Here is a 27,939-nt window from a genome sequence, read left to right as displayed (position 1 = left end):
TTTTCTAGTCATTTCTGCAGTTCGGTTTGGTGATGCTGCTGGCACAGAAATTACAACCTGCCACCTCCTTTAATCTACAGTTGATTTATTTAAAGGCATGTTTTTATGTTTACATGTCCTGCCACCTAGTGGTATACAGAAACCACAGGTGCAACTTGACGGCTTAATGAAGAAAAAATATAGAATTTTTACTGAATGATTATTACACAAATAAAATGTGTAATATGATTGTTTGTTTTAAAATAGAGTTAAACAAACAGTTTTGTGTACAAGCAAGCACTGTTATTCATGTTGCATGAGGCAGAATAGGTCATTTATATTTTAAATCAGGGGTTGATGTATTAATGCTGCAGTACTGTACTGTAATGCCCACAGAGATCAGAGATTGGCCGGAGCATAAGGCAGCCACACAGCAGATGCTCTAGAGCAGACAGTGTGACAGATTTAGCTTGTGGAAATATCACTGGCAGAAGGTTACTGTTGGCTTTAAGAGCCCAACTTGTTCCACAGACTTACATTTTGTCAGAAAAATATTTTTAATACACAGTTTGTACAAACATACACATGTGTCTTTTTCTACATGGATCAAATAAGACACTTGCATAACACACCACTCCCCTGTTAAAGAAGTAAATCACCCAAACAAAGCTTACAGTGAAATCCAGTTGACTTGTGTGTTATATTCTTTTCAAGTCATACGGTTTTTTTGGGTAAGAAAAAGGGACCTCGTTTTTTAAAGCGCACATTTATAGTAACTGCATGAAAAAGAGCAAGGACGCATATACGTATATACATACATATACGTATATACATACTTACATATATATATATTGCTAATACTTTGAATTTGTTTTATTTTATTCTTAAAGTTGTAACAATTTAATGCGTATTTGTTCTTTTTAGAATGTCTGTTAAAATTATATTATTTATTTTTAGTTATTTAAGTACTTCAAGTTAAACTAAACAAAAACAAGAAATGTTGCCTACCTGAAAAACAACAACAACATTCTATTTAATTACATTTCCAGTTCATTTTATTTAAAGTAATGAAAAAACTTTGTTATGGGTTTCATTTTAGTTAATGCAGAAGAATATTAGAAAGAATTTCTTAGAAATTCATTTATGTTTGGAACAACATGAGAGTGAATCAACATAATACTTTTTCAGGTGAAGTATTCCTTTAAATAGCAGAAAAATGTCTGTGTGCCCCGAGTCAGAGTTCATCTTTCTCTCCTCTGATAGAGCATGTGACACCGGTGCCCTTTAAGCCACAGTATCCTTTAGGCACCTTGTGCAGGTATTGCTGGTGATAGTCTTCAGCATAGTAAAATTCAGCCTGCTCTCGGATCTCGGTGGTGATCTCACCCAGGCCTTTCTTATGTAGAGCCTAGCAAAAAGATGAAACAGGAACAGACAGAAAAAGAGACGGTAAATGATGACACATTTTGATATGAAGAGGATAAACGTGATCACTGTCTTGTGTATGTGATATTAAAGCCAGACAGAATGTCCAAAACGGCTTTAAGCAATTACAACCGTCCTTATATGAAATGTATGTAGTTCCAGATCTCAGCCACTAGGTGGTGACAGAAGTCTGCTTCAGTTGCTACTGATTTCATGTCTAACAAAAGAGGCTGCATGTGCATAACACCATGAGATACTAACAGCAGCATGGACGCCAGAAAAACAAAGATACCTATACAACATAAACAAAACATTTCCCATGTGTTTTATTTTTTAAAAATATGTCTCTGAAATTAGTATATTTATAAGGCTAAAAGATAAGAATAACCTTATAGGATTATCACATGGTTACACATGCTACAGTGAACAGGAAGATGGACACACAAACAACATTTAGCCAGGTGTGCATAAAAAAGAGAACCAGAAACTTGATAAGCAGAGCGCACACACACACACACACACAAAAAGAAAGAAGAAAAAAAAAAAAAAAAAAAAAAAAATATATATATATATATATATATATATATATATATTTTTTTTTTTTTTTCTTTTACTGTTATAATGCACTTTTCATTATCAGAATCCACCATCAAAATGTTCAACAGCATGCATTTATATATATATATATATATATATATATATATATATATATATATATATATATATATATATATATATACACATACACCCATGATTTCATAGAGCACACTGGTTTCTTAAATAAACATAAATAAAAACCTCTGACACAGAAATCTGTTTAATTAAAATTCATAATTTTCATTCTTGATTTTACTAGGCCTGTACTGGAAGGTCAAGTGCAAATCAAAACTATTGGCTTGAATGGGCCAGCAGAAATGAAAATCCATATTGCTGAGCCATGTTTATCATCCTTTAAACTGTGCAAAATATTTTAAATAGTGTGCATTAGAAAGGGTGGACATTTTTTTTTATGTGTGTGGATATGGTGTCAGAAAGCTGGCTCTGTCAAAGCTCAGTGGTCTGTGTCTCTCTTGTGGAGGAGAACATTTCTGTGGACAGTCAAGCAAAGAGACAGAAAGAAAGAGACAGAAAAAGAAAGGTAAAGAGAGAGAGAGAGATTACATAAGCATTTGCATATCTGAATATGCTTCATCTGACTCTGATGACTCAACTAATGTCACTATGTGTTCCTGGATCTTCAAATACACACACACACAAACCCACCAATATATGTTATAATTAGTCTGACCATTTTCAGTATGTTTTGCAATCAGAATTCCCCTTTTATCCCCATCAGATTTAATTCATATATTTCCATTTATATTCCTGTGAGAACAAACTTACCTTATATATTAGACTATTCACACACACACACACACACACACACACCTGAACCTGCTCACGTTAACACGCACATTCCCTGTGTACATTTTAACTGCAACCGCTTGGCCTACTTTTAACAGAACAACATAAATAATAAATATTAATGCAGCTTTTTCTATTAAGTAAAAAGCTACACTTCAAAATTCCTGAAACGGTGATACAGTTTTAGCTTAACGAGAAAGCTTATTGTTTCTTGTTTTAGCAGAGTCTCTGCTAAAAGCTACAGCATCTTTGCCATATTATAAGCTGTATAGTTCTGCCGCACCAACAGAAAAGCATGTGTAGGTGTAAAGATGATTCACTTTAGTTCAAACATACACGAGAAAGAAGGCATAATGTAAAAAAATAAAAAAAACAGTGCAAAGGCCAAGGCTGATCTTTGCATGTTCTGTGCATTTACGCACATCTCCACACATACTTAGCTTGCATGTAAGCATGAGTGTGTGTGCATAAGATTTAGTCAGGAATCCATTTTGTCATCCTTGGCGGTTCCTGCATTTTGTGAGAGAGAATAAGGCAGCAGAGGGTCATGTGACCTGTGAGAGGAGACAGATCAAAGTGTGAGAGCATGAGCGTCTATCTGTGAGAGATTACTTGACGTGGAACAGAGAGATTTTGTTTTTAGATGGAGTGCTTATAAGAACCTGAGCTATAGGCAACATCAGCCAATAACATTGTGGATGAAAATTGAGCCTATTTAGTGTTACTACTACATTTATAAACAATAATACAACATGCTTAAAATGATCAAAAACTACATTTTCTTCTAGCTCTAGAGCACAGTGTGTTTGTTTATTCTTAAAGTCAATGTCATATTCCATTAACCAAATTTTCCTCCATGAACTGACATCCCAGCATGATACGGGATATTCCAACAGAAAAAACATTTTTTTAGGATGGGATTATATCCATCAGGAATTGATTAGAAAAAAACAACAAAAAAAAACAACAACAACAACACACACACAAAAAAAACCTTGATAATTTGATAATTTATTTCACATAAAATCTTTTGCTTATCTATGGATTATAAAGGGATCGAACAAAAACAAGACTATAACCAATATTATTATAATTCATTTTAAAACAAGGCATATGTAAGTGCTACATCTACATAGTCTATTCTTTTCATAATTTTTTTAGGTGATTTTTACATAAAAATTTTACATTTTACAAAATTTAAATTTTTATGAATAATCATGCTAACTTTTTTAAATACTGGGAATATTATAATAGCATTCAATTGTACATAAGATGAAAAATATAAATAATATCAACATGCCAAATTTTGACATTCACATCACATTTGTGCATTCACTTTTTCAACGACCATTTCTCAACATTATTTAATCTGGGCCATGAAGATGAATCTCAACCCCCCCAAAACATAACAAAAAAAAAAAAAAAAAAAAAAAAAAACAATTTTGATGTCTGCAGGATAACACAAGTAGATAAACAAAGCAAATTCATAAACTTCCATTCAAATCCCCAAAATAACTCCTCGGAGAAAGTGCTTCATTGCAGCAGAATTGTACCTCTACTCTATCTTCCTGCGTCTCGCTCTCTTTCACTACTGAATAAAAACTCTTTGATGTTCTGCAAATTCCTACATTTCATTACAGCAGCCCTCCCCTCCTCAACCACAGCGTTTAAATGAGTTTCTTCTTCTCACACTCCCGTGTTTCCTTCTCCCTGACTGCCCTCACTGATGCCAGAGTTTTGGGAGACTCTGATGGAGTGCAACTCTCAGCGAGTGCTAATAATTCATTTCCCGTCTGCGTGTGGTGTCGGTGTCTGATTCATCACCTGAATTTGACCTGATGGAAGTGTCCTCAAAAAGGCCTCACCAATTTCTTCACACTCTCTTTTATTTCAGTGTCTCTCTTCAAATTCTCACTCTCCACTGCGCTTTTCCACAGTATGACGGATGCACACACACGTCCGCTCCTCTATATTTTAACAAGACTCTGGACTAACATGTCTAATCTCATCTTATGTAACCGAGCCGTTCTTCGAAACCACCCTCAGAGAGAGAAGCACAAGCATCAACTGCAGGGAAAGGTTATGAAGTCTGAGAGATGTGATGCCCTTTTAATAAACGTATTTAAAATAGATTTCATGCAATCTGGAGCCATTCGTTCTACACAAAAATCATCATGTTGCATGCAAAGTCACCTACTGTACAACATTCACATACCATACAAACACAGATAGCATTTACGATACCAGTTCTCAAATCATACTTACTATTTGTGAGAAATTAATACTTTAATTCAGCAAGGATGCATTCAATTGATCTTAAGTGACAGTAAATACATGTTACAAAAGATTTCTATTTCAAATAAACATTTGTTTTGAACTTTCTATTCATATAGGATTTACTTATCCACATAAATATTGAGCAGCACAACGGCTTTTAAGATTGACAATAATAAGAAGTGTTATTTAAGCACCAAATCAGCGCATCAGAATGATTTCTGAAGGATCATGTGACACTGAAGCCTGCTGAAAATTCAGCTTTGCCATTACAGTCATAAATTACGTTATAAGTTATTATGAATTTTGTGATAGTATTTTTCAACATTACTGTTTATACTGAACTTTTGATCAAATAAATGGAGCCTTGGTCAGTTTAAGAGACTTCTTTAAATAAAAAAACTACCAACCCGAGCCATTATTTAATTATTTAATTCTGAATTGAAAGTGCCTTAAAAGTGCTCTGGCCCAGTTTAACCCGTGCTGAAATGCCCCTTCTGCTTTACTATATCTGTGTGTGTGTACATTTCAGCTTGTGGGGTCACTAGGGCCATCAACAGCATGTCCGTTTCGGTCCCCTGATCTGATTGTGCCCCTTTAACCACAGCTGCCTCCTGCAAGCTTGACCTTTCACCCTGATGTGCACAATGCCAAGGCCAATAGGGGTCACCCCACCTCCCTGCCCATGCCTCATTCCCCTCACCCCCAAATCACATCTGAGCCCTAGAAGCAAGACCGATGACATGAGGAGCAAAGGGTTACCGCAAGAACGGCAACCCAAGCTCCTGTATCTCACAAACCAAAGCATCATCAAACTAGTTTGACAGGGATAACAGTCCAGCCATCCAGATGAGCTGCGTTCATGAGCATCCACAAGCGCATCTCTCTGACAGGTGTGGGCGGTCAGCGTTTGACAGTGAACAGTTTGAGAGCAGCAAAGAATGGAAAAGAGAGGATGGAAATGAGACAGCTTCTGGAGATGTGATGGGGCAAAAAGAAAATCAGTGGATTTCAACTCTGATTATATTTGATTAACTAAACTGATTTGCGCATTACTGTTCAAAATGTTGGGGTCTCTTAAGTGTTTTGAAAGAACTTTGTTCACAAAGGCTGCATTTATTTGACCAAAAATACAATAAAACTACAGTTACAACAGTAAAACATGATTTATAAAATGATCATTTTATTAGATGTGATTGCATGTGATGGCAAAGCTGAATTATCGGGAGTTATTATCATTCTAATATGCTGATTTTGTGCTCAATATCATTAGTGCTGTAAATTATGGTCTTAAAATGGCATTTAAACATTATAAATGTCTATACTGTAACTTTTGATCAATTTAATGCGTCCTTGCTGAATAAAAGTATTCATTTCTTTTCCTGTAAATAATGTTGGAGCTGGGGTAGGACTATGGGTTATGAAAATATCCGTAATTCATTCTAGAGCAACAGAATTCAAAGGAAAGTTTGTGTGTGTATTTTGCGATACTGCACCTCCTGGTACACATGCTTGCTTCTCACGGCCAGCTCTTGCTGTTCTGGGCTGTAGGTGTAGATGGCAGAACGATACTGCGTGCCATGATCATCCCCCTGTGCCATTCCTAAAAAATACACACACACGCTTTAGAGCTCTTTAAAAAAACTCAAACCCCAGGAATTTGCAGTCCTGTCACTGTATACATCAGTCTTTTTAATGACATTTCTATTATTAGCAAGCAAAATCCAATTCTGTTCTGATATTGCTGCAAAAAAATAAAAAAGATTAGAAAATATGAAAAAAATAGCAGTCTTTGAATAATTTCCTCCTTGATAACATGTGGAAACATGTTTGTATTTTCCGGTATTCCCTTGCCATTTTTTTTCCACAGTGAATTTGCTGTCTCTCTTGTATCTTTTTGCAGAACTGGATGTCGGCCATCTTGCCATGAGCTCTCTGTAGCTCTCTTTTCAAAGGCCAAAATACTGCATTCTGATTGGCTGATCCTCCAAAGTGCCAAAGCGACAGTCACTGACCTTCCCCGTGACCCTGAGGCCTGAGCCACCAAAAACATCACACAGCCAAGTTATACTGGTAAATGTTTGGACACTTAATTAACGGTTGCCACTGCACGGGCGGGAACTTCCAACCAAACATTTACCATCTGCAAACAAATGATGAAGGAACCACTTTGAGACATTTTGCAAATCATTTTTTTCTTTTTGAATAAATGTTAAAATGCACTTCATTTCAGTGATGAATAAAGTAAAATACAAAAAGTAAAAAATTACATAAAAGTAATAAAAATAATAATAAAAAATATATATATATTTTATTACAATCAGCAATGCCATTCAGACATTTTTAATTAAGTGGCCAAATACTTTTAAGTGTCACTGAATATCAAAACTCTTAAATCTATCTCGGCTCATACGAGGGAAAAAGGAGTTAAAAACTAAAAGGAAACGATGAGCACTCAATGTACTCCATCTGAGACTGGAGCGCTTCTTTTTTCAGCCTCCATCCCGATGCTTAGTTATTATTGATGATCCTCCCTGTTCAAGCTGAATAATATACAGAATCTCTCCTCTCAACACACAACACGCACGTGAACCGAGAGTGGAGAACGCTGCAGATGTGTCATCAGCGCACAAACAGGGTCAGAGCAGAGAGCTGGGCAGAAGCTGACTCCATAAATGTCACACGCAGTCTCTCTCGCTCTCCATAACATGGCTCTCCCGCAGGAAAACGGTTTCTGTTAATGCAGAGGTCAAGAAGCATCACCCTTTGCTTTAGACGGAGGGAAGAATGGAAAGATTTACTATGTGTACTTGTGAGTGAATAAGCTGTACACGCACGTGAAAGCACACACACACAGCATCATCCAGACAGATGCCAATCCTCTAAGGCTGCTTTGACCAATCCAGACATTTCAAATATCAGCACTATGTGGCTCGATGAGGAAGGAGGGAAAAAAAAAAGATTGGAAGAGTGAATGAAAAGGATAAGATGAAAACCTCGTATTTATTAGTGTTCAGGTTTTTTTTGAAAATGCTTGAGGGACATTAGTACTCCGGAAACTAGAAATAAACACAGATGCAACTTAAAAGGGATATTTCACCCCAAAACCCTCATGTCGTTCCAAACCTGTAACTTTCTTTCTTCTGTAGAACACAAAACAATGGATGAACAATGGATGTCAATGGTCACCAAAACTGTGTTGTTGCTATCTTTTTTTAAAAATCCTTAACTATCCAATCTGTCATCAGTCACTTTTGTTCAGTACTGCTTGATATTGGATAGTCATATAAATTAAATGTTTAAAAATACTATAATTAGTGATGAAAATTATTTTGCAAATCTTTAAAATAGCATCTACTTTTCATATTAAATATTATAATGCCGTGATTATTTAATTCAAGCATCAAAAGGTACACCTTTATACCCAAAGGTTGAGGTTGCATATTAGTACCTAAAAGTTACAAAGGTGTAAGTTTTAAAAAAGGTACTGCCCTGGTGACAGACTTTGTAAAAAAATTTCCCTGAGAGTGAACGGAACACCGGTTTGAAACAACACGAGGGTGAGTAAATCTTGACAAATATTATTTTCAGGGGAGAAATATTCCTTTAAATTTAAATATTGAAACATCAACAGTGTGTTTGTGATGTGAAGCCTGACACCAGAGAATTCTCAGTGTCTTTCAAAAGCTAAATTTTCCCTGTCACACAAAATGTCAATCATGTGTCACACTGATGGCTCTGAATCTTAGTCTGCTTGGTTTATCACTTTACTCACAAACTCTGTGGCTTGCGTTTCTGTGACCGAAGAGCCTCTGTGTCCGTGGACAAAAACAGCTTTTAAACACTGAGGCTCAAATGTATGCCGACGAGAAAACACACAAATTGATGTGTATGTAGATTGTATTTTATAAAGGAAGTTTGATGGCAAGTAGATGGAGTATGTCCACCTTTTGTGTTTGTGAAGGTGCATGTGTGATGCTTTAGTTTGTGAATTTGAGTGTGTATGATGCAGGGAGTGTATGTGTGTGAGGGGTTGTTCAGAGCACTGTTGTGTGTGCCCTGTGGGTACGATGAAGCAGTGTGCGTGCGAGAGGAGCCAACTAAGAGGAATGGTGCAGAGCTGGGTCTATTTTTACACCTCTTATGTAATACACATACACACACAAGCTCACAACCTCACTCTTTTGCACACACACACACACACACACACACACACACACACACACACACAAATTCTTACATTATCCTTATAAATAAAAACACACGTTTAAAATGTGCTGTAAATGTAACATGGTTTGTATATATATATATATATATATATGTGTGTGTGTGTGTGTGTGTTTATTTTTAGTATGTATATTAGCTAGCATTTCACTGATGAAAACATTTAAATTTAAGGGGTAATCACATGCTAAATTCACTTTTACACTTTTTTTTTTTACATAAATGTGCATTGGCAGTGTGTGTACACATTTAAACTATAAAGATAAAAATCCACCCAGTGTTTTTTATTTAATCATTAAAAATAATATTCCATTTTACAGGCTGTTCTCAGCTTCTGGTCTGTGTGACATCACACTGATGAAGGCCGCTCCCAGGTTTGTTGATCCTTACAGTAGACCCGCCCTGAGTGAGCTGTAACAGTCCGACCGGCGGACCAGATGTAGACAAGAATGGCTCCATAGCGATTGAGGTGTTCTGTTGTTCAGTTCGTCACCCCATAGAAGAGAGGGGCGGGGTCAGCAGAGCTCATTAGCATTTAAAGCAAAAAATCATTGAGAAATTTTAACCAACTTCTGGAAAATGGGTATCCGATGACCCCTTTAACAATTTTATACTGTGAATATATCTCTTACACTCTAATTTTTCTTGCAGAAAAGACATTCTATAAATTACTGTAAAACTAGAAAAAACACTTTTCTAGATTAGAAAACTAATTATTTGTGGCAAACATTAATTGTTGCTGTTGTTATTCAGACCTTAAAACAAAACCAAAGCCATGCCACAGTAGATACCTTTTGAAAGGGTACCCAAGTGTTTTGTACTTTTTTTCTTAGAGTATGTTTACCAAGGCTGCATTTATTTGATAAGAAACACAGTAATAATGTAACGGTTATATTGTGAAATATTAATACAATTTAAAATAACAGTTTTCTGTTTTTATTTAAAAATGTAGTTTATTCCTGTGATGGCAAAACTGGATATTAAGCAGCCATTAATCCAATCTTCAGTGTAACACAATCCTTCAGAAATCATTCTAATATGCTAATTTGATGGTCAAGAAACTTATTTTTATCATCAATTCTGGAAACAGTTGAGCTGCAGAATCTTTTTTCAGTATTCTTTGATGAACAGAAAGTTCAATGTTTTTTAATGTCACTTTTGATCAATTTAATTCATCCTTGCTAAAAAAAACATAAAACATAAAAAATAAATTAATAACTCCAGACCTTTTAAGTTTTATGTAAATCATAATATTGGGCTAAAATACAGGTGCATCTCAAAAATTTGAACTTTGTGGAAAAGTTACTTTATTTCAGTAATTCAACTCAAATTGTGAAACTCGTGTATTAAATAAATTCAGTGCACACAGACTGAAGTAGTCTAAGTCTTTTTTTATTTTTTTATTGTGATGATTTTGGCTCACATTTAACAAAAAACCCACCAATTCTCCTACAAATGAAAATATGGTGACATGCCAATCAGCTAATCAACTCAAAACACATGCAAAGGTAAACATGGTTAACGGGTACAGTGACTTTGTTTTTCAAGAAACACAATGGACCAACACCAGCAGATGACATTGCACCCCAAATCATCACAGACTCTGGAAACTTAACACTGGACTTCAAGCAACTTGGGCTATGAGCTTCTCCACCCTTCCAGACTCTAGGACATTGGTTTCCAAATGAAATACAAAACTTGCTCTCATCTGAAAATAGGACTTTGAACCACTATGCAACAGTCCAGTTCTTCTTTTACTTAGCCCAGGTAAGACGCCTCTGACATTGTCTGTGGTTCAGGAGTGGCTTAACAAAAGGAAAACGACAACTGTAGCTAATTGTGTGGTGGCTCTTGGTGCCTTGACCCCAGCCTCAGTCCATTCCTTGTGAAGTTCACTCAAATTCTTGAATCGATTTTGCTTGACAATCCTTCATAAGGCTGCAGTTCTCTCGGTTGGTTGTGCATCTTTTCCTTCCACTCAACTTTCTGTTAACATGCTTGGATACAGCACTCTGTGAACAGCCAGCTTCTTTGGCAATTAATGTTTATGGCTTACCCTTCTTGTGAAGGGTGTCAATGATTGTCTTGTGGACAACTGTCAGATCAGCAGTCTTCCCCATGATTGTGTAGCCTAGTGAACCAAAGACTGAGAAACTATTTTCTTTGCAGATGTTTTGAGGTGATTAGCTGATTGGCATGTCAACATATTCTAATTTGAATTAGAATTGGTGGGTTTTTGTTAAATGGTGAGCCAAAATCGTCATAATTAAAAGAACCAAAGACTTAAACTACTTCAGTCTGTGTGCATTGAATTGATTTAATACACCAGTTTCACAATTTGAGTTGAATTACTGTAACAAACTTTTCCACGACATTCTAATTTATTGAGATGCACCTGTACACTGTGCACCTTCAACAGGGCATCCAAAATGGTCCAATATGATGGAAAAATAAGCTCTGTTTCTTTACTTCCTCAACAAGCCAATGTTTTCTTCCAGCATATCCACCCCCTTCTCATCAAAAATAAGCATTTCTGCGACCGTTTCTCATCTACTCTCCATAAATGACCTCTGTCGGCCCCTCCCCCTTAGCTGACTGACAAACTGTAATGAGCCCCCCTCATTCAGGAGGGACTGGGGTCGAGGTCACCCCCCGAGAGGCGCGTGCCCATTGCTGAACCCCAAAAAGACAAAGGGGGGTTCTTAATTTAGAAGCGGTCTTTTCTTTTTGTCCCATTTGGTGGCTTATGCACAAAATGGTGTTCATGTGAACTCAATAACCTTTGTTTTCAATGACAAAACAAAAGTGTGGCGGAGTAATTATGGAGATCCTGCAAACAGTTTGGGTACATAATTAGCTTCAGCATTGATGTTTAGCTTTTCAGGGCTAAATATACACAGCAAAAGTGTCAGTCACACCAAAAGCAGGTGGGAAACTGGATGTAATGTTTACAGGCCTAGGAGAATCTAGATCAACCGCTACGTTTGAAAGACACGATGAGCGCCTGCATCAGCCATCTTGTCTCTCCCCCGTGAAGCAAGCGATAATGCATCTCTCTGACGCAGCAGCTACATAAATACTGCAAATCAAAAAAAAAAAACATGACACGATAAAAGATGAAACTGGCAAGACAGAAAAACGAGGACAAAGGAGGAGAGAAACCCGCCCTCTTTCATTGTTAGCGGAACGAGGGAGCGCGGGATGGCAGAATGAAGAAAGTGACTAAGAGATAAAAAGCGGAGGGTAAGAATGAGGAGTCACTGCGGAAATGCTGATGGGATGATGTTGAGGGGGAGCGAGGGATGGAGGAGAGAAGAAGCCAGGGATGGGGGAGGAGAGGAGAACAGAGAAGATAAGATGTTGTTATCCTGTAGACAGACTGAGAGCCCCGGGGGCCGTTGGGAATGGGGAGGAAAGGAGGGGGGTCTTTCTTAAACAAGGAAGTAACAAACTGCTGAGGCGATCAAGCGTGTGTGCGCGTTTCTCTCGTGTGTGTGCCCGCACTGCACTTCTCCACTCTACAGTTTGCCACAGGCGATAGAATTGTTAAAATAGCTTCAGTTATTTCCTGTTCGTCAAATCCATCCAGGAACCCAATTTTCCCAACTCGTCTCACTCAACCCTCGGCTTCCTGTACTATCTTTGTCAGCACAGCCAAAGATGAAGCATACACCCTATATTTTTAGAAAATTAACGTAGGGTATAGGGAAGCTACCGCACATTTGCAATACCATGACCTAAAGACTCTGCCAGAGCAAGTGTTGCTGGGTATGAGGTGGGGGTACAAAGAGGAGAGTGCTGGGAGTGTTTGATTGGCTGTGGATGTTGCTATCCCAGCCCTGATAGGACGATTCGGAAATCATGCTGCTGAGAGCAGAACCCTTTGAACTGTGAGACAGCAGCTTAATACACAGGTCTCTGTGCACAACGGAAACAAGCGTGCACGTATGCAGCCTATGATACCTTACACACTTGCGGATTTATACTGTATTTACCTATTATTCTAAGCAATGACGAACACACGTGCACATGTTGACGAACACACATGATTCATAGTTGATTCAGCGTGAGCGTTCTAGTACAGACAAATAGAATGTGCGTTAAGCATGCATGGATGAACAGCCTACAGAGACGTTCTCGATTCTTGGTAGCCAATAGCAGTGCAGCGGCCCGCGCCCGTGCCCCACGCCAAAAAACACAATCTGATGCTTCTGTCATGCAGATGGGCCATGGTCTTCATCATGCTTCTCTACCCAAACTCCTGCAGGATCATGAAACACAACCTAAAAATGCCATGCCAACATGGAGGAATAGTGCTGAAATGTTGCTTAAATTATTAAATCTTACCTGGTGCACATTTAAATGTCAATACATGTGAACAAGTTTCATACATTCATGTTCTCACTTGATTCTATAAGAGTATATGTGTGTGTTTTTTGGGTGTTGGGTCATGATGGTCCTTCAGACTATGTGTTTCTTAACTAAGGGGTGTGCGGCCCACTTGGGATATATGAGGGAATTACAAAAGTGTGATTTTTTTTTTTTTTTTTACCTGAAAAGTGAATAAAATCCTAAAAATGAATGTCCATTATTTTATTATTGTAGTCAGGCTCTAAAGTATTTTATTGGATATATGTTACTAAAACGGTCTCATATCTAAACTGATACTTTTCAAAGAACCACCGCTTCAACAATACATTTCCAGACAATTACAAATTAAAATTGTCTTTTCCGATCATTAAATCTGTTCTGAGGAACATCTCTTATATGTAATTTGGAGGCTTTTTGGGAGGACTATGATAGTTTTGTGCAGTAAAAGGTTATATTTTTAAACCTGTATGTTTGTTGTCCATCTATAATTTATCACAATAAAAGGCTGCAAGTTCTTGCTTGCAGTCTACACTAGTTTTTAAAACCTGGTCTATGTATACAAAAACTTTTGTGTCAAGTTAAAAATGCTCTCAGCTTTAAAAAACGTGCCTTGAGACCTCTGCTTTGTTTTCCATTGTATTGCAATCTGTCTACCTGTTTTCTAACGCAAGAATGGATCTTATGCAAACACCCCCTAAGAAACACATCAGATCAGGTTGGATAGACATCATCCTAAGCCAGCCTTATTATAGAAAAATGGAAAAGGGATTGTTTATTTTTTTTAATTATTGTATCATCATTTACTCAATCTCACATTATTCCAAAACTATTTTTTGTATTCTGTGACAAAATGAAAGTCAATATTGTTGGGACCCCAAAGTTCTACAAAATATCTTCTTTTGTGTTCTGCAGAGTAAATGATGACAGACTTCATTTTTTCAGTGAACTACCACTCTAAGGTCAGCTAGTCAATCAGTTGTCCAGATAACCTGCAGACTAGTCAATTTAGAAAATATATATCTGCAGATACCTTGCATTCTTATAGCTAAAAGAAAACAGAGCAAGTTAGATGTTTAATCACATTTGAAGGCCATTCCTGACAACTAACCCTGGCTCCTATGAGTAATTTTCTGCTCTTTACTTTCTGGGGCATTCTGGCTGACAGGGTGACGGTGTCCCGGGTGACTTTTTAAAGTTCAGACACCTTCAGAACATGATGTGAATTACAGAGCTGGCACAGAACCGAACACACAGGGTAATCATGTCAGCTCAAACTGATGATTTGACACATGAAAGATTCAAAGAAAACCACTCTGCCGTTCTTAAATCACGCTCTGACTCAGGTTTTAGGGGCGTGTCCTCAACTGGCAGATATACAGACATGCATTACTGATCCCCGAAGGGAATTTGTACATGTTCCTGGAGGAAAACATACAGACAAGAAGTTATTGAAGTTACTGAATGGACCATAGACATCATATAAAGTATTAAAGCAGAGACTTTAGTCCCACAGTCCAGCTGACGAAGGAGAGCTGAAGAGGGTGTGTGCGCTTCAGGTCCTCAGGGTCAAGCTTTATGAATGTTTCAGAGGAGTGTCTCTTCCTCTCTTCTCTCTCTGTTTCAGGGTGACTGAACACAGAGAGCCAAACAACAGCTTCAAGCTGCAGTCACACTGTTACATCAGACATATAGACAGACAGACTAACGGACGGACAGACAGACATAAGGACACATAGATGATCGATAGATAGACAAGAAAGACAGGCAAATTGAGAGACAGAAGTATAGATACGTGTACAGGCAGAGAGACAGACAAACAGTGAATAACATAAAGTGGGAAAGAGAGACTGATAAATAGATATAGACAGATAGATCGATCTCTCTTAAGTTTTCTTCTGTTTTTCTCAAGCTTAGTGCTGGATTGCAGACAGACACCAAGGTTGATTTACTCTCGAATGAGGAACTGAAGGACAAGTACAGACAGCAAATATCAGCGGTGTGTTCAATATTGGTTCTGTTTCTAGAGGACTGGAGGAATAGTTGACGCTTGCACTGATGCACACACATACGCGATGTCTCTTTTCCTCTCATGGCTGAATTGGTCTCAGACACATTAACATAGCCTGTCTGAGGCTGTTCCAATTCCTGCGAGATCATCCTGACCATCCAGCACACACACACACACACATGCATGGAGCAGCGTGAACACACAGATGCATCCGGGTTTTACCCTCATGAGACCGTTTGCTTTTGGGCCACTGCACCTTGCACCCAGGGGTCTTTCTATGGACATCTGTGTGAGTGCACTTGTGTAGATGTGAGGGAATACGTGTGTTTGTTTACCTTGAGTGGGGTTATGGCTTTCCCAGAAGACTTTGAGAAGTTTCTCTAAGCTGACGTCTTTAGGAGAGAAGACCACTCGCACTACTTCCGTGTGCCCTGTTAAACCTGGAGAGAACAGCACAAAAAGAATTAGATTAGATCAGATCATTCACAAATAGAGCTATGCAAATGATCTGTGATTTTGCAGCATACTTTAAACTCAGACATTAGAAAATGAACAGGATTTGAATTAATCTTTTACTCAGATATCAAGTTGTTGTTCAAATATTGTACATTTATTAATTAACACTTTTCTTTTATTGGTCGGATGAAATATGCTAATTTTTTGAGATAGGAATTTTGGGTTTTCATGAGCTGTATGCCAAAATCATCAGTATTAAAACAATAAAAGACCTGAAATATTTCAGTTGGTGTGCAATGAATCTAAAATATATGAAAGTTTAATTCTTATCATTACATAATGGAAAATAATGAACTTTTATCACAATATGCTAATTTTTTTAGAAGGACCTGTATTGTTACAAAAAATTTCTATTTCAAAGAAATGCTGTTCTTTTGATCTTTCTATTCATCAAAGAATCTAAAAAATTATTAATAAATGGTTTTTGATCACTAAACAGCATATAACGATTTCTGAACGATCATGACACACTAAAGACTGGTATAATCATGGTTGCTGGAAATTCAATAAAATCTAATCAAATAGAGAACAATTGTTTTTAATTGTAATAATATTTCACAATATTATGTTTTACTGTATTTTTGATCAACTAAATGTAGACTTCATGAATGTAAGAGACTTCTTTGAAAAACAAAACTGTCTTTTGTACTGTAGTTGAAGTTTATGCGTTTGTCTGTTTCATGTGGTTACGATGAAGATAAACTTCTCTTATCCAACTTTACGAGGTGTATCCTGTATACTGGATCAGGCAGGCCCACAAAGGCTTAAACATTTAAAATGGTATTGTAAAGAAATTTAGGAAAGACGTCAGCCACAAAACGCAGGCACAATTTAAAATTATATACAAAACTGTATTCAAGCATTTAAGCATAAAGTTTAAGAAGGTTTTCAGATCATTAGAACCATTCTGTCAAAATTGTCAAAGACAAAACCTTTCAAAAGCAATTGTGTAAATCTGTACCGTACTCTTACAAATAACAAAGCCTGAATACATATTAACCCCAACACTCAACGCAATTCTGACAGCCGCAAGTCTTCTCCACACTACACACTTAAAAGAGCCTGTGTGTGTGTTTGGAGAGATCAAACCCTCTGAGCTGCAGTCAGAAGAACCTTCTCACTGGGACCAGTTCAGAAACTGCAACATCACAGCTGCATCCCTCCCTCCATCTCATCTCTTCTGAACTGTCTGGCTACAAGTAGGTCATACAGAGGAAGGGGGGGAAGGGCTGCGGATCTGGGAGAGAGCAGTGCACTCTGGGTAGTTCACTGCAGATGAAGGGAATGTTTTGGTGAAGACTGCAGCGAAGCACTAATCTGGGTACAGTGAAGCTGCTGCTGCTCTAGTGTGTGTGACTTAAGGTTGGGAAAAGTGCCATCAGAGACCTCTTCGATATGGGAGATGAACAAGCATGTAGCGGCAAAAAGGACAAATTGATTTGGGCGTGTGTCTACATGCATATCTGTATTTGACTGGCTGTGTTTGTGTGGCTGGGACTAACCTGAACACACTTCATGGTAGGTAGGGTTAGGTGTGAAGCCCCCAGAGTAGCCCACTTGAGTAGAGAACACACCAGGAATCCTCCAGAAGCGCCTCTCTGCTCCCCAAAAACAGCCCATTCCTGAATATATATGGGACAGAGACATCAAATAGCGATAATAATAGGACAGTTTTAATCTTTTGCAGATAAATCACTGAGCACAGACAGACTTTTTAACAAAATTTCCTTTTTGCTTCTTCCACAAAACCCTTCCTAACTACGTCAGTTTGACATCTTTAATGCTTCTGCTGATTATTATATTTTTACATACTAAAAAATGATATTTCAGACACTGTTGATACTCTGTGACCCTCTCAAAACAAAAGCTTTTGCCCAAAACACAAGCAAAACAAGACAAACCCACAGTTTGAAAAGTCGTAGCCTAATGGTTAGAGATCCGGACTTGTAATCCATTTCAATGGTTGCGAGTTTGAGTCTCGGGCCGGTAGGAATTGTAGATGAGGGGAATGAATGTACAGCGCTCCTCCACCTTCAATACCACAACTGAGGTGCCCTTGAGCAAGGCATCGAACCCCCAACTGCTACCCGGGCACCGCAGCATAAATGACTGCCCACTGCTCTTGGTGTGTGTTTGTGTTCACTGCTGTGTGTGTGCACTTCAGATGGGTTAAATGCAGAGCATGAATTCTGAAGTATGGGTCACCATACTTGGCTGTATGTCACGTCACTTAAGTTGTTTATATCAGTTGCTTTTTGAATATTCGTTTGATGTTCCCACATGACGCCATCCAACATACACTCCAGAACTGTACAAATCAACGTACTGTATAGTTTGTATTTGTTATGGAGCCATATACAGTTTGGGGTGTTTCATTTTCAAATTTACCAAAGCTTCAAGCTTCATATAGCATGACAAATAAATAAATGCAGTTGACGCTTTGGTAAAATTGAAAATGAAACACCCCAAGCTGTATATGGCACCATAATGACTACAAACTATACATTGATTTGTAAAATTCTGGAGTGTACTTCGGATGGCGTCGTGTGGGAACATCAAAGAAATATTCAAAAAGCAACCAATGTAAACAACTTAAGTGACGGGACATACAGCCAAGTATGGTGACCCATACTCAGAATTCATGCTCTGCATTTAACCCATCTGAAGTGCACACACACACACCATGAACACACACTCGGAGCAGTGGGCAGCCATTTATGCTGAGGCACCCGGGGAGCAGTTGAGGGTTCTGTGCCTTGCTCAAGGTGCTCCTCAGTCATGGTATTGCCGGCCTGAGACTCTAACCAACAACCTTAGGGTTAGGAGTCAACTCTCTAACCATTAGGCCACGACCCCCCCCCCCCCAATCATAATTTTGTCTTATTCTGAATAAGGTTAAAAAAATAGATAACTGATGTTCATGTTAAGGTAGTCATTGACATTTCAACTGATTCATTTAAATGAGCCTTTAGCCACATTTTTATTGGCACTTGAAAACAAGAAGTCAAGAGGAGAGATGGAGAAATTAGATTGGAACAGGCTGGACTTCAACCCTGGGTCTCCCATGTGCCACCACTCAGAAACAAGTGGTACTTTAGGAAGCAATAGGCTAATTGTATCTAAAAAAGTCTGGAATATGATCCTTTCCAAACTCACCAAACATGATCATCTCCATGCCATCAGGAAAAGGCTCCACTGTGGGGTTCCCATTTGCTGCATGCTTTGCTGCAGAAACAGAGAAAGACAGAAATATAAATATTCTGTAATAATGGGGTGTAACTATGCACGAGGTGGCGCTGTTCCAGATGGTGGGACTGTCAGACCGGGTTCTGTGGCGAGGATTACTGCAGATTTGCCTGGTCTGCTCAGGCTAAGCTGAATCAGTGCTGCTGTTTCTGCAGTGGGAGACACTTAGCAGATTACACTGCTGAACTTCCCCCACCCCACCCAACACACACACACACACACACACCTCTAAACCATCCCGAGAAGGTCACAAACCACAAGTGATGCAAATGCATCAGAAGGAAACAACATCAGCTCTCTGAAAGCCCTGTGGAACAACCTACAGTGCATTAGGCCACAAGGGCGATAAAGGATGGACAAACCAAATGTTTCCCGAGTTATATGGATGGATGATGATGGCCAACTGTGCCATACCGGAATTAGAGCAGCAAAGAGGAAGAGAAAAGGGGCACAGATGTGGGGAGGATTAGAGCTAAGAAGACTGAAGTGATTTACCACCTAAATCTCCAGGCCGCAAAGGATAGTGGTTTACACACTGTGCACTAATATTAGCATATGGATGAAGAAATGTGTCATGGCCCCACAAACAAACCCACACAATAATGCATTTAGGGCAATCCACACTTCATTCCCCCTTTAATCTCCCTAAAGTTTAAACTATATACGATAAAGACCTTAATACTGAGACTCTGTCCATTACCAATTGCAAAAAGCTTGGCCTGAAAGTTAGACTAGCGTAGCAAAGTTTTAACTTTGGCACATAACATATCCTGCACTCCTTGTGCTTTAGATAAGAATGGAACTTAAATCTTGTGGGCTTTCTAAGGAGAGGTATGCTATTACTTTTCTAATCAATTAGTAATTAGACTTTTTTTCTTGACTGGCATAAATGGACTCACACTGAAGGAGGGGCGTGAGCCATATCTAGAAACTAGAATATAATAGAGATTTGGAGATGGGCGCTTTTGACTTCACAATCAAGAGAACCCAGAACACTGTAGCAGTAGCATTTTGCAAGGGCAAGCATATCTCATTTTGTTCAGTATATATAAAAATAAAATCTATGGATATACAAAATCTACTAGTCGGTTGGTTGGTTGTATAAATCACTAGTCGACTAAATGGAGTTCCTGGTTTTGGGATCAGATACTTTATTTGTTATTCATTCGTATTAAAATAAGTTTAAAAAAGCCTTTTAAAACTGAAATAAATTGAGCTAAAATTAATTCTGTTTACATCATATATATTTATCTGGCATTAAGATAAAATACAAGTGTACAAGGCATCTAAACTGTTTTTATAGTTTAGATCTTCATGAAGTCAAATATGTTTGAAAAGACGCACAAGACTTGTTTCAGCTCAAAAACACAAGGACTGCTTCTTAACTCATTTCATTTGCTTCCTTTCCCATTCGCATAACATGGGTTTGTTCAGTCACCAGTATTTGTGATGCAGAGTGTGAAGAAATAATAGGGAAGTGTCTCAATATATCCAAAACAGCACTGGTCACAAGAGGTGCATTTTAAACTGTAAAAAACAGTTTAAGCCTCGGCTGACCATTTGGGATCACTGAAATAACATCTTAATACCAGGTGAAAATGAGGCCAGGGTCTTAAAAATGCAAAATTTGTGACAACACACTCAAGTAAAAAAAAGCACAGTTAGGTGTGACGCAATGGACAAAGACGTATTGCTGTCTGTTACAACAGTGCTTTAAAGGAACTTTAAATAAGGAAAAACTCCCTGAGAGGGTTTTTATTGTGCCGTTAACAGCTAAAGCACAGCATGCTAACTAAAATAAAATATACATACACCAATCTCACTAGCCACATGTCAAACAGGTTGAATCACAGAATTGTATTATTCACAGGCACTCTGAATAGTACGCCAGAAAGAATTAAAGCACATATGTGCACACAAGTGCATTTGGTTTCATTTGCAAAACTGGTTTAACCCGTGTAACCTGTTTTCCACATTTAACAACAAGAATGCTGCTAAACATACAAAGAAATGAGATAACAAGCAAATAACTAAGAGACAAAGACAAGCAGTCAGGCAAAAGCCATGCTCCCAAATCAAGATAAAAAAGAGCAGCTTGTTTTGTCACCTAGAAAAGCAAAGCTTTCTTTATTCTGGTCGGGGTGAGGACTTGTGCATCACACACACATACACACCTTTGCAGTCACATTTGCCAAATCTCACAATGTTCGAAAAGACCACCTGGCACTGACCTGCCAGCCAAGCATACAATTATGCCATTTCTAATTTCTGCGAGGGAGGATCTGAAAAGAAAAGGGGAAACAACACATTTTCCAAATAAAGGAGGTGAGAAATGGAGGACAAATGAATATTCGGAGTGAGTGATGACGACAGGAATGGGCAGAGGAATATAAGAGAGGGATGCGCAACAGATTAGAGCAGCGGAAATATGGAGCTGCACGTTTTTTCTTTCATTCCTTCGTGCCTTTTGGCAGCAGATGAACACAAAGCCGCTACATCCAGGAAAGAGTGAAAAAAAAATAACGTAACAAAACAAACTGGAATAAAGTAAAGCTGGCCAAGAACATGCCAACACAACCAACATCCACAAAAGCTCTGGCACCACAAACCTAGTGTTTTCTCTCTTTCACTAACTCACCAACCTCCTCCCTTCACCTTCCCATAATGCCTCTCTCTCTCTCTCTCTTCCTGATCTATCGGTCTCTCTCTCTCTCACACACTCACACATCAACCACAGCAGTGGGTATTTCTCCTGAGGAGCTCTGGCATGGGTCCAGGACGTGCCAGTCTGCCTCCTTTAACAGTGCCCTGTGACTGTGCCAAAAGACGCTTTCGCCAACACCACAACACCTTACCAACCGGTCTGCCGATAAAAGGACAGTGAAGGCAAAAGGGAAAAAAGAAAGTGAGGCAAAGGAAGGTGGGGTGAGCTTGACAAAAGAACCAGAAGAGGACTTTTTATGGAGCGCTGAGATTGGTAAAAGGACTTTTCTTCTCCGAAACCTCAGCTAAAATGGACCTAATTTGGGGTGATTTGTGTTCCGGCAAACAGAAGAAAAAGCAATAGCCTTGATAAATATCAGAAAGCGCACAGAATCGCAACACTATTGCATGTTTTCTCTGCTAATTTCATTGGGAGTCTGCCTGTCCATCATCATGGCACTGGAATGAGCCTTCAAAATCCCTCAATACAACAACTTTCTCATGACCCAAGGACCTGATGTTAACCTGGACTATTACAGCATGTGTTTCTGTTGTCAAAGTTGCCATTGCTTTTTAAGATTTGAGGATTTCACAACGCTAACATTTTATATGGGTATATGAATCTATTGTAATGCTGGTTGGATGCATATCACTGGTGTTGGGTTAAGACAACTCAGAGTTACCAGAGATTCAGTAGAGAAACTAGAATGGTCAAACACTTTGGAACCAATTGGAAATGATTTCACTATTTATAATCCGATTATAAACGCACCTAGCAGGGTGAAATATTGATTCAAATGATTCCATAGCCACCTAACCATATTGTCTTGAAGATAAAACTGTTTCTCTTGCTTCAAGTGGTACTATATAAACACATCTACTGTAAAGACAAGGTCTAAACTGCATGTAGGCCTACCTGCTGTGTTTATCACTCTGAATATGAAAGAAAAATCTAATCAATCTCAGTATGAAAGTGTCTTCAAGTTCTTGTTAAACATTGCACATTCAAGGCCATTTCTGTTGGACTGCACCAACACCACCTCATGCTGGGTCAACTTGAATCAGCTGAGACACTGGAGTCACCGACAAGTTCAAGTGCCTTATGTCCCCTGGAGAAGACTGCTGATGCATTCATACCATACTTTCTATTCAAACCTGTATCCAAGCAACCATTTCCGGTTGCTATGGTGAAGGATGGCCCCCCTCATTGCTACAGTTTGCAAGATAGTGCACGTAATCGGTGGAACACCTCCAGCATTCTGATGCCTGAAACAAAACATAAGCTAACGGATACAGTAGTGGGAAAACAGTATTCTCAGGCCCTAAGCAAATAAATGTCAACTTTCTGAATGGTTTGAAGATGTAAAAATATGGGTTTAATACTATAGCTGTATATAAAAATGTTCACAGCCACACAAATGAACATGGTTTTGCTCAGCATGACAAACCAAATGGGTCCATAGTATAGTTTTGTTCTTTAAATAGTGAAAGGCCAGCAGTATATTTTAATCTAGGGATTTGGAATCTTGGGTACTAGCTCATTACAGTTACGGTTACATTCTCAGGTATGGGAAGCTAAGGATCTGAAGAGCTACTTTGATTACAGTTTTACTTGTCACCACTGTGCACTTGAGCAAAGTTCTTAACTACAGCCTGTTCACGGCGGTCTGAGCCTCCTATTTGTGTATTCTATATAGCTTTGGATAAAAAGCATCTTATAAATACTTCTGTGCAGAGGGTGATGAAAAACCAATAGCAGTCACCCAGTCACTCTTTATAGAACTTTTTCTTCTACAAGGTCAGATGAAATTGCTCTTTAAATGGCAATGAGGTGGAATGTGCATCATTTCACAGGTATACACACAATGAAAGAATAATTTCCCAAAATAAGGATTTGAATCACAAGTAATGCTAATGAAACAGACAAATCTGACAAGGCAGAACATTAACTAAAAGGGATAGTTTACCAAAAAAAGAAAATTCTGTCATTAATTACTCATCCTCATGTTGTTCCAAATGCGTAAGACCTCATCTTCAGAACACAAATGAAGATGTTTTTGATGGAATCTTGTTCCCTGACTCTCCCATAGACAGCAAGGGTACTACCATGATCAAAGGTCCAGAAACATAGCATGGAGTAATCCATGTGACATCAGTGGTTCAATCGTAATTTTAGGAAACGTAGAAAACGTATCCGTGTGGCACAGCTGATGCAGAACAGCACATGCTCCAAAATGGCGCTATGGTGGCACAGAGGAGACGAATTGTTGAATAAAGTCGTTATTTTTGTTTTCTTTGCATACAAAAAGTATTCTCGTAGCTTCAAAAAACTAAGGTTGAACCACTGATGTCACATGGATAACTTTATCGATGTCTAAGCTATGTTTCTGGACCTTGATCATGGTAGTATCCTTGCAGTCTATGGGAGGTTCAGATAGCTCTCAACATGCATCAAAAATATCTTAATTTTTTTTCCGAAGATGAACAAAGATCTCTTTTATTTTTTTGGTTGAACTAACCCTTTCAATTTAATTTAATGAAGTTAGTTATTTACAATATGGCTGGGCGATAAAATGATAATTTTTGCAATATTATTTTCCTTAATAAAACGATAACAAGAATTTGATAAATATTCGATTCAACTTTTATGCGACAAAAGCATAATAAAACAGCGCTTCTCACTTGAACTTTGTCACACGGACCATTTATCCACTCTGTTCAAAGTTCAAACTGCAGGGCAGCACAAGCTCACTAGAGCAGATGCGTTTACTCACTTATGAGTTGGTCACTTGGACAATAAACAGTGCTGTGAGTTTAGTGTACAACACAAATGACATTTAAAAGTTTAAAGCCAGATGAAACAGCGCTGAAAAACAATAGAAACATTGTGTGCAACGATACAGTCAGGATTTTCAATCTACAAATCCCCATCATTTACCATGGATTTACTGTAACACTAAATGCACCATGGTATTTGGGCAGAAATGTGGGATATTCATATCAAATTATATATTATCGATGTAGACATGTATTAAAGGTATTGAAGCAGTAATGGATTATAATTACAGTGCTTTGTGTGATTAAGCTATAGTAACTTTGCATGAATGCTACTATGGAAAACCAATGGCTCAAACAGTCAGAATAATTACATTTCAAAAATGATGTTGTTAGTTTTTACAGATGTTACTACTACTGTCAACTCAAGCTACGGTCAAATCTCTAAGAGAGAAAAAAATGTATATTAATATTGCAGCCTGCACTGCAAACTGTGCTGAATGTACGCATCATCAAAGTCACCCAACACAAACCTGTTTCATGATTTGAAACAATATCACTCATTAGAACATGCAGAAACTACGAATTTCCTTTTTCTATTAAGATATATGTATATCTTATTAAAGAAAAATAAAAAGTGTAAAAAAAAAACACACAAAGTGTTTGAAATCTTAAAGAACAGTTTAAAAACACAATTAATGGTCTGGATTCTACAACTTCCACTTAGAAAGTAAAAAATATGCTTGAAAGAAACGGAGATTTGAAATGTATCGTCATTATATATATATCAGCTGCAACATTTTTTTGCTAATATCGCCCAGCGCTAATTAAATCCTAAACATGTATTTTTCCATTAAATATCAAGCTTTCCTCAATTTTCTCTGCTCTCATACTAAAATACTAAAGTAAAAGTAAAAATAAACAGATCTGAAAGAGGTGTGCATGTGAATGCTCTGCACAAAACATCAACATCTAATGAAATATGTCACATTTTAATAGACAGCTAATAAAGACATTTAAAAAAAGAGGCGTGACTGTGGCATTGACGTCAGTACATTTTCTCAGGCAGTTCTAGGCCCGAAACTGTGCCAGCATGGCAACAGCATGTAAGGTTTGATCATCCTCCCCAAAACTCTGTTCCACCCCCCATGGATGCAGAGGCCCGGAAGCTTCCGCCATGCCGTGACAGCGAGCTGCTTCGACAGAAGGGCCGGGAATGCGTGACGGGGGCGGAGCTTTCATGCGCATAATGCACAGATGGGCCCCTGGACACTGCTAGGGCACCAGAACTCCCAGGATGCCCCAGGCCAGCAAAACTGTCATGGTTATATCTGAAAGCACAGAATCACCTGGTTGTTTGCTGGTGATTACATACATTCATTTATTTAAGGTAGGGAACACCACAACTATTTTTGGAATAAGGGCAGGGAGTGCCTAGCCAACTGGGCCTAGTGTTACTCTAAAAAGACAAGAACTCAGTCCTGCCAAGTAAGCCAAGAACTGATGCATTTTTTATGACCACCCAAAAGAGGTCATTTAAAAAAATTAAACAAAATCACAACAAATATGAGGTGTGTACAAAATTAAAACTGATAGCGAAGTCGTTTTTGAGTTTTGCCCACCCTGATACATCATAATAAAGACATGTAAATAATACATTTACGTTTTATTAAATTACTGTTAATTTGTTTTTTTTCACTCAGTTATGGCATTATGAAACAGGCAAATTATATTAACTTTAATTAAAAAACATAATATTGTATCAAATAAAATTGAGCGATACATACCAGTTAACCAAAGTATTGACAATTATTAAAAGTTTAACGTTACTAGGCTTTCATGCTATTTGTCAAATTTGTTCTGTTTTGACAAGAAAGCTTCAAAGCCAAAAACTCACCATATTGTAAATGACCCCCATCTCCTCTCATCAAATCAATTACACAAAACTACAGCGCTTGTAAAGCCTCTTACAGTGTATGAATGAGATTTTATATTCATTTATTATGATATTAATAACTACAAATGTGTCGTTTTGCCGGTATTCCGGTTACCATGGTTTTTGTTTGAATGCGGAAGTTGCCGTCTATTCAACTGTCCTGATGTCCCGGATGTAATGTGGCATACGAGAGTTTATTCATTGAGAAACGCTAGTGTTAGATCAAGCTGCTTTAACATCAGTGTCCCTTGACATTTCACGAGAGACGGAATTTACCTGCCACGACCATTTTCTCCTCCCTGCCCTTCAGAGAGCGCTCTTTGGTGGGCAAAGCGCTCTTGTTTGCCATACTGAGCTGAGCGACTGTCACGCGCAGACCGAGCTGCAGGACGATGAGGATGACGATGATGATGATGGCCGCGTGCGCTGCCGCTTTCAGAAATAAACATGTCCGCGCGAGCGCCATGGAGCTGGAGGAGGAGTGAGGGGACGGCCTCGCCCACCTCATGAATATTCATCAAGTGCTGGGGGACTTCGCCAGCTGAATATTAACTAGCCAGAGGTTAATGTGACTTTGCCACAAAAGCCTCCCGTGCGGTATGTGCGGGTAAGAAATTAAATTAAAATAAATATCCACATTAAGATAGCAGTTCGGCATGCAAATGAGTTTCCAGCACCCCCGTCCCTACAGCAAAACTGAGCATCTGTGTGCTGTCGTAGAGAAGCGCGGCTGCATACATTAAAATTAGCATCTGGAATCCATTCATCATGATTATTGCTATTTCTATGCATGTAAATACTTGCATTATTTCCTTCCATTGCAGTGCTGGCTTTATTCAGTGTCAAAATAAAGGCACTGTCTCTAAACCCTGTCAAAAAGAATTTGACACTTCAAGTCAAATCTATTTCGCTGCACTGAAATATTAAACAAGATTAACATGTAGACCACCAGTGACCCGAGAATCCGATAAACTTTACGATTTGTAGCTGTCATATCAGCGAGTGTGGCTTTTCTTTTCTGTGTTTGAATTGCAGATACTCCTCAACAGTGCTCTATTCATTTCAACCATATTTTAAG

At 38.3% G+C, this 27,939-nt stretch overlaps 1 protein-coding gene across 2 annotated transcripts; it reads right to left on the bottom strand.

The window, feature by feature from the left end:
* Positions 1 to 98: 98 nt before the first annotated feature.
* Positions 99 to 27,419, bottom strand: msrab (methionine sulfoxide reductase Ab). 2 transcript variants are annotated; one of them, XM_052580943.1, is made up of 6 exons: positions 26,823 to 26,961; positions 19,358 to 19,426; positions 17,704 to 17,823; positions 16,021 to 16,125; positions 6,579 to 6,685; positions 99 to 1,387 (listed from the first exon to the last, which is right to left on the bottom strand). In XM_052580943.1, exons 1-6 carry the CDS (start codon positions 26,851 to 26,853, stop codon positions 1,214 to 1,216), a joined length of 606 nt encoding a protein of 201 aa, XP_052436903.1. In that variant the 5' UTR covers positions 26,854 to 26,961; the 3' UTR covers positions 99 to 1,213. The 2 variants fall into 2 exon arrangements, with proteins under 2 accessions (XP_052436903.1, XP_052436902.1); XM_052580942.1 differs by lacking the exon at positions 26,823 to 26,961 and adding an exon at positions 27,138 to 27,419 and having other exon boundaries at positions 104 to 1,387.
* Positions 27,420 to 27,939: the final 520 nt, after the last annotated feature.

The sequence above is a fragment of the Carassius gibelio genome, chromosome B17, assembly GCF_023724105.1.
Source record: "Carassius gibelio isolate Cgi1373 ecotype wild population from Czech Republic chromosome B17, carGib1.2-hapl.c, whole genome shotgun sequence".
Lineage (NCBI taxonomy): Eukaryota > Metazoa > Chordata > Actinopteri > Cypriniformes > Cyprinidae > Carassius > Carassius gibelio.
This window is presented reverse-complemented; position numbering and strand designations above follow the sequence as displayed.